The following is a 15,677-nucleotide window of genomic DNA, read 5'->3' as shown; positions in this document are numbered from 1 at the left end:
CAAGCAGACCTCCCTCTCCCACCCCTTCCTCCTGTGGCTCCACAGCCGGAATGGAGCTCTGTGGCTCAGGCCACCATCTTGTGACCAGAGTCGTGAGGGCAGCAAATGGACGGGCAGAGGGGACTGGCTCCTTGACGACACTGAGGAGTGGCTTTCAGTAGCTTCCAGAGTGCTTTGTCATGGGGGAAACATAAAACCTCTTGTTTAAACCATGACTTCAAGGACGCCTGGGTGGCTTGGTCAGTGAAGCGTCTGCCTTTGGCTCAGGTCATGATCTTGGGATCCTGGGATCGAATTCTGCATGGGGGGGGCTCCCTGCTCCATGGCGAGTCTGCTTCTCCCTCTGCCTCTGTCCCTCCCCCATCCCCTCCCTCACCCCCCCTCAAATAAATAAATAAAATCTTCAAAGAAATAAATAAACCACTACTTCTTCGCTCCTTCCTTTCTCGCCCCGTCTGTCCTCCCCACACTCCCTAGCTGAAGTGTCACTTGTGCCCAGCAAGCCATCCCAGACTTCCCCTGCCTCACACCTGTGGCTTAGCTCCCCTCCACTGTTTAACCTGTCCTCTGGACCCCCACATTCCCACTGGAACTAACCACCCCCCTACCTCTGAGCTCCCTCCTCGACCCACATTCTAATCGCCCAAGTGGTTTTTCTAAATACCAATCTGCCTATGTTTCCTACTCAAGAATCTGGGAGCGACAGAACAGTGTTCAGGACCCTGAGCGTGATGGATTCAAGGCCATTGGCAACCTGGCCCCAACCACCTGCTCTGGTCTGCTGCCGCTGCCCCAGACCCACCTGCACTTGCAGCTCCCCGGGGTGATGGCTGCACAGACTCCCACCCTTGACTGTGTTCTCTGAATGCGAATGCCCACCTACCGTCCAAAACCCATCTCAAGTAACCCCTCCTCTGCGAAGCCCTCCTCACCCAAATAGACCTTCCTTCCTCTGTGAGCCCACAGCCTGTTGTCTCACTTACGCCTCTATTTACATTCTTAGCCTATATTCTAATTATATATTTGCCAGGAGACTCAATTACTTTAGGGCGAGGATATCCCTCAGAGTCGCCAGCGCCTCCCAGCGCAGTGTTTGACAGGAGCGATTAGTCAGTTCTTGGTGGAGAAGGCAGCAGTACAAAACACCTTCTGGTGCTTTCTGTGCAGAAACCACAGTCCCATCCTCCTTAGCACTTCCCGTACCATCTCCCTCCCACTCCCCATCCTGCCCAGGCTCCCCTTCCCCACCCCGCCCCCAAGTGGGCACCCAGGGGAAGAACTCCACCTTCTGAGTCTCTGAGTCTGCCTGCCCCCTCAGCTCTGGAGCTGGATATGGGGGAGGGGCAGATCCATGAGGTTCTGGTCACCTTGACCCTCAGTGAGAGAACTGGACCAGTAGTCAAAATAATCTGGCTTCCATTGGGCAATAGCAGAAGCATTTTCTCACATCTGCGAAATCCTCCAAAACCTAGGAAAGCAGATGTCCAGATTTCATCTAAAACGTAAGCTCCATGAGAGCAGCACTCCCCCCATTGTCCTCTGCTAAGTCCCCAGCCCCCACCCAGAGCCCCATCTGGAGTGGGCGTGCCACAAAGGCTTCTAGACTGGAAGTCAATCTCAGGGTCATCTGTAAATTCTAGGAGGTGATCAGCTCCTCTCGGGACTGAGCAGTCCTTGAGCGCGTGCGCCTGTATTTGTGTATTTCCACGCAGCCTCATTACACGGGCGGCCTCTGAGACACTTCATGGAACATGATGCTGCCATTACAAATATTGTCTACAAAGAGTAAGTAACATTAGAATGAGTCATATTTATCAAACTATCTAAAAGCAAGCAAAGTTTCAAGCAAGGGCTGGCGGGAAGACACAAAGATGCTAACAGCGGCTGGCGTTTCCCCACCCCTTATTCTCCTGTTCTCTATTTTCCAACTTTTGAAAAATACGCGCACATTACTCATAAAGTGGGAAACACACCCTTTATTTTTCGAAAGAACACGGACGGAGGGAGCAGAGGCTTCTCCAGGTTCAGGGTCCACCCTGGCAATCCCCCTCCCGCCTCACCCCCATTGCCCAGAGATGCCCCCCCACCCCCGCTCCGCCAGGTTAGACAGAGCCCGGGGACACGGCGGCCGTGGCGTTCCCCACCTCAGACCGCAGGGCGCTCAGCAAGGGAGGGGCAAGCAGGCGCTCTGTGGTTCCAGACTGCAAAGGAGGGAGCGGCTCCGCCTCCGCGGGTGGACAGCACCCCTCTCCGGAGGCCCGGCCTGCCCTGGGGCACTCAGAGAGCTCATCCTGCACCTCAGGAATTCCCAGAAAGGACGCAGTAGGGAATTTCCCAGACAGACGGACAGACAGACAGCCACCTCAGACAGCTCCCGCCACTGAGCACAGCTGTTTGCCCGGGGGTAGCAGTGCTGAGAGCCAACACAGGCGCACAACTCGGCGGTGACAGGCCGTCCAAGGCGAGAGCCAGACAAAAGCCGCCGGGGCGGGCTGGGGCTGGGATGGGGAGGGAAGAGAAGGGGCAGGAGGAGGCCGAGGCTCCGAGCGGAAGTCCCGGGTGAGGTCTCCTTCTGGATCGCGTAGTGCCTGCAGCCCTCCTCTCGGCCCAGCAGGCGTCTCCGCGGCTCTAGGGGCGGCGGGCGAGTGAGGGGCGCGGTGCGACTGCAGCCCCCAGCCAGTGTGTTGTATAAAGGGCGGTTTGTCTATCATTTACCCTCCTGGCCTGGGGGCTTCCCCAGGCCAGGAATTTTTACCTTAGACTCACCCTAACCCCGGGGTGCCCATAACACCCGAACCGGAGGGGCCCCATCAAGTCTGACAAACGCCCCCCCGACGCACAAATACAGGGATCCAAGAGTGATGCGGCTAAAGCCTGAACTGAGAATCGGGGAAGGCCCCCCACCTCTTTCCCACCCGGCTCGCCTCAGCCCTGCCCCAGCCCTAGACGCAGGCAGAGCAGGAACCGACGTGGCCTCGCCGGGCTGGGCTGAGCGCGCCCCAACCTGCCCGGCCGAGAGGCGCAGCCCAGGGACCCCGCACGTTCCCGCCCCCAGTCCCGGAGGTCGAGAAACGCGGGATGTGCCCGTCTCCTGCGGCGGGCAACCCCGGGCCACCCTCTCTGAAGAGCTACCACCAGCCCCACTCCATAACCCTCTCCCGCAGTAGGTCTCGCAGAAGCCCGGCCCCCTCACTCCACAGTGATTTCACTCCCTCCACGAACACGTACGGACCAACTACCACGTGCGCTAGGTGCGGGGAAGGCGTGGGCGATGCCGCCGTGGACTAACAGACCCCGCGCTCGCGGAGCTGCGACTCTCGGGACACCCGAGCACCAATCGGGCGATCTCGCCAGGAGCACGTAGGAGGCCCACACCCAGGTGTCCTCCCAGGTGAGCAAAGCGCGCGTGAGGCGCCGCCCTGGGGCTGGTGGGCTCTGGACTTCGGACCCGCGGGAGCAGCGGGCCGCACGTCTGCTACCGCCCGGCTGGGCGCGCCGCCCGGGGCGGGGGGACTGGTGGGGGCGGGGCGTGCGCGGAGCCAGGCTGGACCCAGACACTCAGTTACGCTCGGGAGGTGTTTACAGTCCGCGGGGCGGGTCTCGCCTCCCGCCGCCTGCGGCCCTCCCCGCTCCAGGCTCCTCCCCCGAGGGACCTCTGCTCCCGACTGGCAGCGGCGTCGCGGCCGCATGTAATTACAGGCGCTGTCGCCAGGCCCGGCTGTAAAAGACGAGGATGAAACGGCCTGGGCAGCAGGGAGCTGGGCCCGAGCCGGCCGGGAGTCCCGGGCCTGCGGCTTCCCGCGAGGCGCGGCGTAGGGGAAGGGTCGGCCTGGGAGGCGCACGCACTCGCAACGCCAACCGGGCGCGCAGACAGCCACGCAGTGACACAACGCGAGCCACCAAACGCACGCAGGCACACAGCATCGGGCCTTCCGCTCCGGACGCACGCACGAGCCTCCGCAAACACCTGTGCCCCCTCGCCCCAACCCTGCTCCAGGAGGCAGCAGATCCCGGCGGGAAGAAGAGCCCGGGGAGCCAAGTCCAGCGGCCCCGAGCGCCTGGCGAGGGGGAGGGGCCCGCCGGCGCGGAGCCTCCGTCGCCCGGCCTGGGGCCGCCGTGCGAACCCCCGCCCCGCCCCACGTGCCCTGCTGGCCGGGCCACGTTTCCCTCTCTAGACACGCCGTTCACTAACATTAGCACACGTACGCCAGAGCTGCACTTGCTTCCCCACACGCGGCTGTGAAGCTACACACAGATGCCTTCACACTCGCGCGCCATCACGCGTATTTACACATGCCAGATGCACATGTGTGGTTACAGTTTGTCGCCCTTGGTGAATGCCCAGACTCTCACAGTCCACAGTCAAAGCCCATTCGCACCGTACACACGTGTGTCGGCGCACACGCGCGCACACACACAAACACGTCATGAGCACCCTTTGGCGCACTAGAAACGAGAGAACGCCCTCTTGGACCCAGGAGCCCGAGTGTCCCTCCCTCACACTGTTAATGATGGGCTGAGGCGCCCTTGGCCCCAGCCACACACGTTACACACTTGATCACGCAGGGTCGCACTTTATTCCCGGCATCTAGGCGATGACACACTCTCCCGAACAAAGACAACATTGACAAACCCAACAAAAACAAACAGCCGCGTGTGCGGGGAGGGGCGGCCGAGCGCAGTCCGGGAAAGGCGGGTGGGAGGAGAGTGGGAACGCGGGCGCCCGAGCCTGGGTTGCTAGGCTCGGGAAAGGTGCGGGCCCTGTCGACGACCTTGCACCCCGCAAGACCCGCGCGCAGCGCAGCACAACGGGGTCTCGCACCGCGCGTTCGCAGACCTGCATGTGCAGCTCGTCCCCTTCTCCCGCACGCCGCTGAGCCGGGGGACAGAGACCCGTCGCCCCGCAAGGCCCACGGGGCCGCGTGCAGACCCACCAGCGAGCGAACTCGCGGCGCACAACACCTTAGCCGCGGAGACGCTCACAGCCCGCTCCGCTACCCGCCCTCCCCTCCTCCCCTCCTCCCCTCCTCCCGTCCTCCCGTCCTCCCCNGGCGGGGCGGGGTGGCGGCCGGCGCCGGCCCAAAAGGCGGAGTTGCCCGGCGGAGGGGCCAGAGCTGTGCGCGGTGCCGACGGCGCCCCTGAGACAGCCCGCGGGAACCCGGACCCCGAGGAGCCCCTCGTCCTCGCCCGGCCTGACCAGGCCCTGCGCTATGGAGTTCCTCTGGGCCCCGCTCTTGGGTCTGTGCTGCAGTCTGGCCGCTGCTGACCGCCACACCGTCTTCTGGAACAGTTCAAACCCCAAGTAAGCCCCGAGTCTCCGGCCGGCAGCCTGGGCGCCCGGTTGGCACTGCCCACCCCCCAACCCTCCTGCCCGGATAACTGTCCCGGCCAGCCCCTGACCTGAGTCTTGGGGCGGTGACCAGAGGCGGGAGGGATTCCTTAGACTTTTTTTCCCCTCACTTCTCCCCGGTGACTGGAAGTACTCCACCCCTGGGCAGGAACCTGCCCGTGATTACTTGCGCAGGCTTCTTTCTGCCCTTCCTTTCCATCCCTCTGGCACCTCTGTTACTCTGAAGTGAGGGACTCTTGCTGAGGCCAGGGCTCTTGTTCTAGGCCCTTCCACCACAAAAGCTTCTGTGTGTCACTTGGACCCCTGCCCACATGGACAGGTACCTGATGTGATATCAGGCGTAAGCAGAATGCTCACTGTAATCCTGGAAGGACCCCTCGGGAGAGACCTGGCCTTCTGGCTTTAAGCGTCTGCATTCTGTGTTTGAGATGACCCTGGAAAGCTCCCCTCCACACACAAGGGATCTTCCGAGGTGGCATGAGTAGGGTACATGCTGTGTGTAGGCAGGCTGAGGGAGTCACCTGTTGATGAGATTCAGACGGGGGGAGGGAGGGCATGGGAAAGGTTCAGAAGGAGTGGAAAGGGTTAAAAGGGTTACAAAGGGTTCTGGGCAGGAAGGAGTTAATTTCTCCTGGGCAGGTTTAGCGCTGGGAGGCAAATGGTACTGGGAGGAAGAAGCCCCGTTGGACCCTTTGTTCTTGCCCTTGAGTTTTCTGAAGTTATGGGAACAATATTTGTGGGAAAATGGGAGAGGGGGGTAGGGTGGAGCAGGGAGAGGAGGGCTGGGCAGATTGGGGTCAGGAAAAACACTTCACTAAGCTTGGCCACCCCCAGCCCTAGCTCGCCTGCCCCCCCATTCCCTTTGAGAAATATGTTGTGCCAGCTTTCTCTGACCCTGTGGCAACATTGCCTGGTGGGGGGGTCTGTGGGCTGGGGCTTGTGGGTCTGGGAGGGAACTGCCAGCTGCCAACCCCGGAGGGCAATGCCCTTTTACCCATTGGCCACAGGGGCATCCCGGTCAGCCCCCTCCACTTCACTGCTCGTTTCCTGTTCTTTACCTCCTTGATCCAATCTTGTGCTAGTGGGAGAGAGCGAAGTCCCTGTTTATGCCCATGCCAGGTGTTGGCTGGAGGAGGGGGGGGGCAGGAAGCCATGAGTAGGGAGGGGGGAACCTGGCCTTTTCCGTTCCCAAGCTCCCAGATTTCCTCTCTTTCAGGAAGGAGCCTCTTCCTTGCCCCCCCTCCCCGCCTTCCCTGACGCCGCCGCTGCCCCCCTTTCCCAGACAGAGAGCCAGAGTCAAAGGAGTGCTAAGTGGAACAGATTGTACTCCCAGGAGGGGGGTAATGGGTGCCCCCACCAGGCACAGCTTCTGCCCTGTCCATCTGGCCACACGTGTGTGCGCGCGCGCACACCCTGCCATCCCCAGGACCGAAGAGAAGCCAGCCAGAATGCAGTGCACAGGCGGCCAAGCTGGGCCCGCTTGCAGGCATAGATGAGGGGGCGATGAGCTGGGTGGGGGTGAGGCTGGCCTGGGTGACTCAGGGCAGTGGGCATCGGCGGGATCTCCAGGGCGGGGCCGGGGGGAGCTGGGGGAGAAGGGCGGGTCTGCTGTGAGCTGGGAGCCGGCCTCCTCGGTGCTGGAGGGGCAGGTACCCCGCCACTCAGCCCTGCCCCCTCCTTAGGCCTGGAGGTCCGTGCCCAGGGCAAGTCCTGGTACTGGGGTCTGGGGGGCCATCACCCCGGACCAGGTAAATGTTCACAGGTTCTCACGAATGCTGGGGCGGGTGGCAGAGGTGCACGAGGAATGAGTCAGTGCCCGTCACGGGAATGGGGGAGAGACGCCAGGCCCAGAGCTGAAATACCTGTTCTGAAATGGCTTCTATGTTTATCTCTCCAGAGAGGAATTTTAAAAGCCTCTCCCTCACTCGCGCTCTCCTCCTCCCCTCCCCCACCCCCTTCGTGGGGGAGGAGCCCGGGGTGGCCGGCTGAGCGCTGGCACGCTGCCCCCAGGCCGGGCCGCGGGGCGGGGGGGGGGTCCCGCTGACGGGGCAGGGAGTGCCCACCCCAGAGGCCTCCCGTCCGAACTCCTGCCCTCCCCCCACCCGTGCCGGAGCTTCGGTTGGCAGCCAACACTGCTGAGTCCGGCTGGCAGAAACCGGGGAATTCAGAGGCGCTTAGCAGCTCGGAGGGGGCGGGGGAGGCATCTCCCCCGCCAGGACCCCACCCCGCCCCGGCTGGAGCCAGGTGTCTGGGGCCGCCGGGCTGCAGCCCGAGGGGCCTGCGGGAGGGAGCTGGCTGTCCCTGGGGCGGCGGGTGGGAGAGGAGGCCTCCCACCGAGAACTCCAGCTGTTCTGGAGCTCCTTCCCCCGAGGTAGAAGAGTGTCTTTGGAGGTAAAGGGACTGGGAGGTTGGGGGCGGGGGGGCTTTGAGAGAAGCAGACAAGGAGGCCAGAGCGTAAACTGGAGGAACTAGAAGGGGATTGGCGTGAGTGAACTGAGTCTGTGGGCCTGGTGTGCTGGGGGCAGGAGAGCAGCCGACCTCTGTGAATGCACTAGGGGGCTCAGGGGCAAGGCCAGGAGCGAGGGACCCCAAGCCGCAGGTGTGCTGAGGGCTAAGCGCGTCTCTGCTGGGAGAGCAGGGGTTCCTGGGCCCTGGTTGCAGCGTGCTGGCTCCGGGAGGGTCTCAGACTGAGGGCTAACAGCATTAAAGGGGCAACTGGGGAGGCACCTGGGTGGCACAGCGGTTAAGCGTCTGCCTTCGGCTCAGGGCGTGATCCCGGCGTTATGGGATCGAGCCCCCACGTCAGGCTCCTCTGCTATGAGCCTGCTTCTTCCTCTCCCACTCCCCCTGCTTGTGTTCCCTCTCTAGCTGGCTGTGTCTGTCTCTGTCAAATAAATAAATAAAATCTTTAAAAAAGGGGGGGGGCAACAGGGATCTGGGGACATGCTTCGGGTAGAAGAGTGGGAGGAGTGAGCTAAGGACACAGTCAGCAGCCCTCCTTTGGGTAAAATCTGGGGGGTATGCGAAGTGCCTTGTACCTGAGGGGTACTAAAGTGGACACTACGTAGAGGATGAAGGACAGGTAGTGATGGTGCCAGGCGTGTTTGAAGATGGTGTAAAGAGGTCAAGATCAACAAATATTGGGAGTTGGGATTCTTGAAAACTCTTTGTGGGGGGCCAGTGTGAAATGTGGGGGGCCAGTAAACATTTGGATGCTCGCAGCCCTGGTCTGGCTTCCAAGTGACCGCCTGCTTTCTCCCGCTGTGCACGCGCAGGTTCCGGGATGAGGACTACACGGTACACGTGCGGCTGAATGACTACCTGGACATCATCTGTCCGCATTATGAGGATGACGCCGTGCCAGACGCTGCCATGGAGCGGTACACCCTGTACCTGGTGGAGCGTGAGCAGTACCAGCTGTGCCGGCCCCAGTCCAAGGACCAGGTTCGCTGGCAGTGCAACCAGCCCACCGCCAAGCATGGCCCGGAGAAGCTGTCGGAGAAATTCCAGCGCTTCACGCCCTTCACCCTGGGCAAGGAGTTTAAGGAGGGACACAGCTACTACTATATCTGTGAGTCCTCGGGGCACGCACACAGGCCACATGGGGATGCAGCCAGTGGGACGCATGTGTCCAGCACAAAGCTGCACACAGCCCCTTCCATCCTGAATTGTTTGCATTCATTCACACGACAAATGTGGAGTGAGCTTCTGCTATGTATGCGGCACTCTGCTTGGCCTGACCGGTGCAGAGATAAATAAAACACTATAGGGTCCCTGTCCTCCGGGAAGCTGGAAAGCGACACACACGGGGAAACTCACATTAGAACAGCTTGATATGAAGATCTGGACACAGGGACCTTGGGATAATGACGTGGGTACCTGCCAGGCTCAGGAGGCGGCTCAGGAGGCTCAGAGATGGGTTCCTGGGGAAGATGACCCTAGAGCTTAGGACAAGCAGAGACGTTGGCCAGGCACGAGGGGACATGTGCAGAGGGAGCATGACATCTTCAGGGAACTCCATATGGTTCAGTCTCGCTGCAGTAGGAGGGACCCTGGAAGTGGGGAGAGGTGGACAGGTCATATCATGGGGGCCTAGGAAGTGCTAAGGAGTTTGGACTTTGTCCTAAGGGCAGTGGAGAGGCACTGGTGGCTTCAAGAGTTAGAAAATCCGGGGCGCTTGGGTAGCGCAGTCGTTAAGCGTCTGCTTTCGGCTCAGGGCGTCATCCCAATGTTCTGGGATCGAGTCCCACATCGGGCTCCTCCGCTGGGAGCCTGCTTCTTCCTTTCCCACTCCCCTGCTTGTGTTCCCTCTTTCGCTGGCTGTCTCTCTGTCACATAAATAAATAAAATCTAAAAAAAAATAAAAGAGTTAGAAAATCCGCTGGTCAGTGGGGCCTAGGTAGGGGAAGCACAGTGTGAAAGCCTCAGCAGGTTCAGGCTGGAAGAGTGAAGGGTGGACTGTGGCAAGAGGACAGGGTCTGTGGGCTTGGTAGCGCCACCTCCAAAGCCAAGGGTTATTGCAAAGAATGGGAGGTTGAGCATGAGGGCAAAGCGGGCAAACAAGGAAGGTGAGAGTACCAGATGAGTGGGAAGAGGCCTGAGAAAGGAGAGCCAGAGGGGTTTGCACTTGTATTTTCTCTCCCAACAAACGTTCCTCCCTAACGCTCTGCATGGCTTTATCTTGCAGCCAGACCCACCCACCGCCAGGAAGACGGGTGTTTGAGGTTGAAGGTGACTGTCGATGGCAAAATCAGTGAGTGTCAGAGCCCTGTGGGCCACCTGTCCTCCATCTGTTTGCGGGGCCTGGGCTAGTGATCTGGGATGGCAGGGAAGTCCCACCTGCCTTCCTCCCCAGGACGGTCCCTGATCGGCCACCACCCTTGCCTTTCAGCTCACAGTCCTCAGGCCCATGCCATTCCACAGGAGAAGAGACTTCCGGCAGGTAGGTAGCCTGAGCAAACCGGGCCTGGGGTCTGCTTAAAGAGGCTGGGTACAGAAGGTGGCGTCTTTGCCAGGTGGGGGCTGGGGGAACCTTGTGGGGCTGAGGGCCAGTGCCAGCAGTAGAGCTGCTCACCCTGGGGGCGCTTGCCCTCTCATCTTGCAGATGACCCAGAAGTACAGGTCCTACATAGCATCGGTCACAGTGCTGCCCCTCGCCTCTTCCCACTTGCCTGGGCTGTGCTGCTCCTGCCGTTCCTGCTGCTGCAGGCCCCATGAGGGTGTAGGCCAGGTCGGGCCTAAGGATCGGAGCGGGGTGAGGAGGCAGGGCAGAGGCATCCCTCACCTGTCCTGGGAACCATGCCCACCACATGCACAAGCTGCCATTCAGCAGCCTCAGAACGGGCCAGTATTAAGGGTTTCAACCCAGAGGAGGTCAGCAAGCCTGGCAGTGCCATCCCTGCCTCCACCCCGAGGGATGGACAAAGAAGTGGGGACAGTCCTTTCCCCATCATTCCTGCCCTCAAGCCAAAGACACAAGCTGCGCAGACGTGGCCTCTTAAGAAGGGCACTGTGGAGGCCAAGCTGGAAGGAGCCTGGGGTCGTGCCGAGCGACACTGAGCTTGGCAGAGACGCCCCTCCAGAGAGAGCCAGGACACCCTGATGAACTGACCGGCAGAGAAGCATGAGACCATTCATGGTCGGGAGCCAGAGACAGGAAAGGCAGCATGCTTGGGCTGACAGTGTCTCTCCCAAGGCTTCCGGAAGTCTTTGGAGCTGCCATGAGAGATTTGTAGCCAGGCACCGCATCCTGCCCCATCTGGGGGGAGCACTGCCCAGAGCGGTGCCCACAGGGGGGCTGTGCCACCCTGTGCCTAGAGTGTAGCTGCAAGGGCAGGGCCCACGCGTGCAGGATCTGTATATAAACTTCATGTGTGTCTGTGATTTCTACAACTGGAATTTTTTTATACAAAAAAATAAAGCGATGTGTTTCTTTATTTGGACATGCTTGTCTGCCCCCCCCCCATCCTAATTTAGGACCACTGAGTCCCTGCCATGTGCTAGGCTATGTGGGACACCAGGTAGCCACTGGGGTTAAATTTTCTTCCTTCCCTCTGGAAAGGATACATGCCCCTCACCAGCACCAAAGGGTGGGGTGCCTCCGCTCTGTGTGCCACACAGCAGTCTCCGGGGCTCAGGCCACACCCCACTCCGGCTGCGCTGGGCTTTGGCAAACCGTTCGGGTGCCCCTGCTGTCGGATGTGTCCGGGGAACACCAGCCGAGGCACGGCAGGCCGCCTGGTCCCACAGCCCCAGCAGCCGGGGGGATGCGTGAGCTGTGGGAGGCCGCAGGGAAAGTTCCCAGCAGCAGGTCCTGTCGGTTGGACTAGGGGGTCAGTGACAGGCGCTCCAGCCGACTGGCCCTGTCACCCGAAGTTGGCAGTGTGGATGAAGGCGGAGGGCACCTGACAGACTGGTGATTCCCGGCAACCCCACTTATTTAGGGGAGACACTGGATAGAAGCTTCAGCAAACCGGCAAAAAGGTGAGGTGCGCAGGTGAGGCTGCGATCGGGTGAGGCTGCGATCGGGGGCTTGGAGGGAAAGGTCCAGCAATTGAGGTCGGCCACGACGGTTCACGGGCAAGAGACCTGAGGCTGGGATCCGGCTGAGCCAAGGGGTAAGCAGATAGTGAGGGGCAGCGGGTGCCCAGGGCAGGTCCGCGGAGCCCGGGCTTGGTACCCGCCAGGACCTGGAGGGACGACATCCTACCAGGCCTCCTGAGCGCGTGGACCGGCAGGGGCGGGGCCTGGCGGCCGGGGGCGGGGCCTGGTTCCGGCGGGACGTCCTGGGGGCAGGGCTACGGATGCATTTCCGGCTGACGGCGGCGCGCGGGGGAGCGGGGCTCCGGCGTGGGGGCGGGGCTCCGGCCCAGCAAGTGGACGCCGGCGCGGGGCTCAGGATCCGTCGCAGGGGGAGATGGAGGCGGGCGGCGTGGCCGACTCGCTCCTATCCGGAGCTTGCGTGCTCTTCACCCTCGCTATGTACTCCACCGGCCTGTGAGAGCGCGGCCGGGCTAGGCGGGGGCAGGCCCTTGAAGTCCGAAAGGGAGAGAGAGGGGACAGAGACGTGGCCGCAGCTCCAGGCTGCATCTGAAACCTGGGTCAAAGTGGATTCGGGTCGAGGGATCCGGGGCGCAAGGGCAAGGCTGGGCACTTGAGGGAGAGGCCAGAGAGCTGAGGGCGGGGCCGGGACCTGCAGTTGTCCGGGGACGACTACAGGCATCGGGGATCTCGACTCCCCAGCAGCCCGGTTCTCCCTTCCCATCTCTCACCTCTGCTTTCGGGGCCCGTTACAGCTCGGACCTCAGGCAAATGCGGATGACCCGGAGCGTGGACAGTGTCCAGTTCCTGCCCTTTCTCACCACGGACATCAAGTGAGAGGGGCGACGTTTGCGGCGGGAAAGGTTGAGGGAGGTGGGGAGGGAGAGGAACGCTGAAGAGGCCCCTCGGGTCCCCCTCCCATCCTCATCCCTGTGGCGAAAGACCCTCCTGTCCACCCTGCAGCAACCTGAGCTGGATGAGTTACGGGGCCTTGAAGGGTGACGGGACCCTAATCTTCGTCAACGCCACGGGTGCTGTGCTTCAGACCCTGTATATCTTGGTGTATCTGCACTACTGCCCTCGGAAGGTAGAGGCCCTCCCTTGGACCCACCTCTTTGCTGCGCACCCTGCCTTGCTGGCAGAGTAAACACTGCTTCCTAGAAGATTATGATAGGCTGGCACTGCCACCTTTTCCTGGAAGGCCCCTCCAGCCTTGCAGTCCTTCCTCCATGAAGCCAGCCTTTGAGACTCACACACTGAGCACCCTACCCCCCCATTTCTGGCAAGCTGGTAGTTCTGCCTAGCCTGATGGTGCCTTGCCACCCAACAAGCTGAGGGGAATGGGTTTTTGTTTGATAGTTCCTTCAGAGTCAGGGCCAGTGGCTGAGAAATAAATGAGTTGATTAGCTATGCTTCCCCAATCATACCAGCATTTATTAAGTTCCTACTGTGTGTACCAAGTTCACACCAAAAACAAAAACAAAACCCTTCTCCTCTCCTAGAAACCTCTGGTGTTGTGGGTGGATCGGACATGTGTTTGTCACTGGTGGGAAAGAGGCTGCAGCAAGTGCTGTACTGGAGGCTTAGCCCAAGGTCAGCTTCCCCACTGGAGCAAGGGAGTCCAAGAGGGCTCCTGAAACATCTAGAAGTAAAGCTGCTCTCTCCCCTGCAGCGTCCGGTGCTCCTTCAGACTGTGACCCTGCTGGGGGTCTTTTTCCTGGGTTTTGGCTACTTTTGGCTCCTGGTGCCCAAGCCTGAGGCGCAGCTTCAGCAGCTGGGCCTCTCCTGCAGTGTCTTCACCGTCAGCATGTACCTCTCACCACTGGCTGACCTGGTGAGTGGGGGCTGTCCAGGGAAGTGGGGGAGATAAGAAGGGTGGTCAGGCTCCCATAGCCAGAGACTGTAGCTTACACTCCAAAGGAAGGAAGATCCTACAAGACAGGGCAATGGGAGGCAAGAGGGAAAGGCTGGGTAACAGAAGATCAGAGAGGATGTTTGACCTTTTTTCTGAGGAAGTTCTTAGACAAGTGGGATCTCTACGGTGTGTCTGGGATAGGGGTCTTTCATCGTTTTTTCCGTAGGCCAAGATCATTCAGACGAGATCAACCCAACGTCTCTCCTTCCCACTCACCATTGCCACCCTCCTCACCTCTGCCTCCTGGACCCTCTATGGGTTTCGGCTCGGCGATCCCTACATCATGGTAAGCCGAACAGAGAGGGACAGGTGATGGGTGTGCAAGACAGAAAATCAGCTCCTCTCCTCATAGCAGCCCTTGTGACTTCAGGTGCCCAACCTACCAGGGATCCTCACCAGCTTCATTCGCCTCTGGCTTTTCTGGAAGTACTCCAAGGAGCAAGACAGGAACTATCCACTCCTGCAAACCTGAGGCAGTTCACCTGACCACTGGGCACCTTAATGCCAACCAGCTACCAAAGAGAGCTCCTTTTCGCAGCTGTTTCTGCTGACCAGCTCCATGAGCGCAATGGGTTGTGGAAAAGAAAAAGACAACTCTGAGAATCGAGGGACCAAAGCAAGCATTTTGCTTGGAAGATTGGCTGGGACTTGGGAGATGAATCACTTATTTTTTTTAGATTATATTTTTTAACTGTGGAGGTTGGGGTGAAATCCTTAGAATGTGCCTTAAAATAAATTGTTCCCTACCCCTGCCCGTCAAAGCTTAGTCTCTGTTTGGTGATTCTCAACCTGCCTGCTTTGGTGAAGGGCAGAAGTGTACTGCCCGACCCACAGTTGTTCGTGGGCTGGGGCTGGCTCAGAAGAGGTATTTGAAGGAACCGTGAAGTCGGAAAGACCTAGGAAGGCCTTCAAAGAACAGAGCCTGGGTGTTATGAAGAACAGAAGTTAAGACTTCAAGAAGTCCTTCCTGACAGGGTTAAAAGGACCAAGAAAGTGAAATGACATTTCCATTTCGAGAGAGTTTGAGGAGGGGCCTTTGCCTCCTTTGGAGCAAAAAGGAGGGACACAAGCAAGGATGCAAAGATAACAGCTGAGATGACCTCAGGAAGGTGGCTCGCCCCATCACCCCACCCCCCACAGCTGGTACACAAAATCCTGTTCCCGCTCGCCATAAATTAAACCAAGTTAGAAAATAAGCTGCTCTTTAATGGGCGGCGGGAGGAAAGGCTGTCCGGTGGGAATGGGGTTAGGGTGTCAGAAGCGCATCCCCCTTCGGGTTAAGTCGGCTCGAGCCTCCTGGATCTGGCTCTGCAGCTCGCGGGCGGCGTCCTCACAGTCGTGGAAAGTGGCCACGCGATAGCCCACAGTGCCCAGGGCATAGCAGCCGGCGGACACCAGCAAGTACGCCGGCAGTGGCCACAGCACCTCCCGGCATGACGAGGGCAGCTCCAGGCCCAGGGCTCCCGTGGTCAGAGCAGCCCAGGTGGAGCCCAGGAGCGCCAGTCCCCAAAGCCACTGCGCTAACTTCGTCATGGGCACTGCGGGGAGAGAAAGCAGAGCTCGCGGTCCCTTCCGCCCCGCTACCCCCTCTCCATGTGAGACCGGTTTTCTGTCCCCCCTCACCCACCCTCCGTATCACCTGCCCTCAGGGCCGCTCCGCCGCCGCTCTCGCCCAGCTCGCCCCCCGCTTTCGGCACTCGGCCTGCACTCACCTCCGCCGCCGTCTACCCAGCCCGGCGCGGCTCTGCCGTCAGCGTCCGGAAGGCCTCTCGGCTCGCGCGGCCTTCTGGGTGTTGTAGTCTTCGCGGCGGCGCCTCGCGCTCCGCCTCTGCGCGGCCTTCTGGGAGTTGTAGTCCCCGCGGTGGCCCCTGG

The 15,677-nt window shown here is 60.4% G+C and overlaps 3 protein-coding genes across 5 annotated transcripts; 2 read left to right on the top strand and 1 right to left on the bottom strand.

Annotated features, from left to right (window-relative positions):
* The first annotated feature begins 5,090 nt into the window (after positions 1–5,090).
* On the top strand, positions 5,091–11,286 carry EFNA1 (ephrin A1). The gene is made up of 5 exons (XM_002922520.4): positions 5,091–5,302; positions 8,626–8,921; positions 10,038–10,103; positions 10,242–10,292; positions 10,455–11,286. Exons 1-5 carry the CDS (start codon positions 5,211–5,213, stop codon positions 10,565–10,567), a joined length of 618 nt encoding a protein of 205 aa, XP_002922566.1. The 5' UTR covers positions 5,091–5,210; the 3' UTR covers positions 10,568–11,286.
* Positions 11,287–12,176: 890 nt separating this feature from the next.
* Positions 12,177–14,566, top strand: SLC50A1 (solute carrier family 50 member 1). Its single transcript, XM_002922480.4, has 6 exons — positions 12,177–12,346; positions 12,646–12,723; positions 12,854–12,977; positions 13,563–13,724; positions 13,972–14,091; positions 14,176–14,566. The coding sequence occupies exons 1-6, from the start codon at positions 12,267–12,269 to the stop codon at positions 14,275–14,277; spliced, it is 666 nt and encodes a 221-aa protein (XP_002922526.1). The 5' UTR covers positions 12,177–12,266; the 3' UTR covers positions 14,278–14,566.
* Positions 14,567–14,990: 424 nt separating this feature from the next.
* DPM3 (dolichyl-phosphate mannosyltransferase subunit 3, regulatory) lies at positions 14,991–15,677 on the bottom strand. 3 transcript variants are annotated; one of them, XM_011228994.3, is made up of 2 exons: positions 15,518–15,677; positions 14,991–15,343 (listed from the first exon to the last, which is right to left on the bottom strand). In XM_011228994.3, the coding sequence occupies exon 2, from the start codon at positions 15,336–15,338 to the stop codon at positions 15,060–15,062; it is 279 nt and encodes a 92-aa protein (XP_011227296.1). In that variant the 5' UTR covers positions 15,339–15,343; positions 15,518–15,677; the 3' UTR covers positions 14,991–15,059. The 3 variants fall into 3 exon arrangements, with proteins under 3 accessions (XP_011227296.1, XP_011227294.1, XP_034523401.1); XM_011228992.3 differs by having other exon boundaries at positions 15,445–15,548; XM_034667510.1 differs by lacking the exon at positions 15,518–15,677 and adding an exon at positions 15,449–15,473.

Source organism: Ailuropoda melanoleuca, chromosome 8, assembly GCF_002007445.2.
Source record: "Ailuropoda melanoleuca isolate Jingjing chromosome 8, ASM200744v2, whole genome shotgun sequence".
NCBI lineage: Eukaryota > Metazoa > Chordata > Mammalia > Carnivora > Ursidae > Ailuropoda > Ailuropoda melanoleuca.
Note: the sequence above shows the minus strand (reverse complement) of the source record. Positions and strands in the feature narration are given on the sequence as shown.

What these genes read in the sequence shown, in the direction of transcription:
- EFNA1 (XM_002922520.4), top strand. Translation starts at nt 5,211, where the DNA reads ATGGAGTTCCTCTGGGCCCCGCTCTTGGGTCTGTGCTGCAGTCTGGCC. An exon ending in TGGAACAGTTCAAACCCCAA is followed by an intron (nt 5,303 to 8,625) that starts GTAAGCCCCGAG and finishes GTGCACGCGCAG; the next exon opens with GTTCCGGGATGAGGACTACA. An exon ending in ACACAGCTACTACTATATCT is followed by an intron (nt 8,922 to 10,037) that starts GTGAGTCCTCGG and finishes TTTATCTTGCAG; the next exon opens with CCAGACCCACCCACCGCCAG.
- SLC50A1 (XM_002922480.4), top strand. Translation starts at nt 12,267, where the DNA reads ATGGAGGCGGGCGGCGTGGCCGACTCGCTCCTATCCGGAGCTTGCGTG. An exon ending in TGCACTACTGCCCTCGGAAG is followed by an intron (nt 12,978 to 13,562) that starts GTAGAGGCCCTC and finishes TCTCCCCTGCAG; the next exon opens with CGTCCGGTGCTCCTTCAGAC. An exon ending in TCGGCGATCCCTACATCATG is followed by an intron (nt 14,092 to 14,175) that starts GTAAGCCGAACA and finishes TTGTGACTTCAG; the next exon opens with GTGCCCAACCTACCAGGGAT.
- DPM3 (XM_011228994.3), bottom strand. Translation starts at nt 15,338, where the DNA reads ATGACGAAGTTAGCGCAGTGGCTTTGGGGACTGGCGCTCCTGGGCTCC.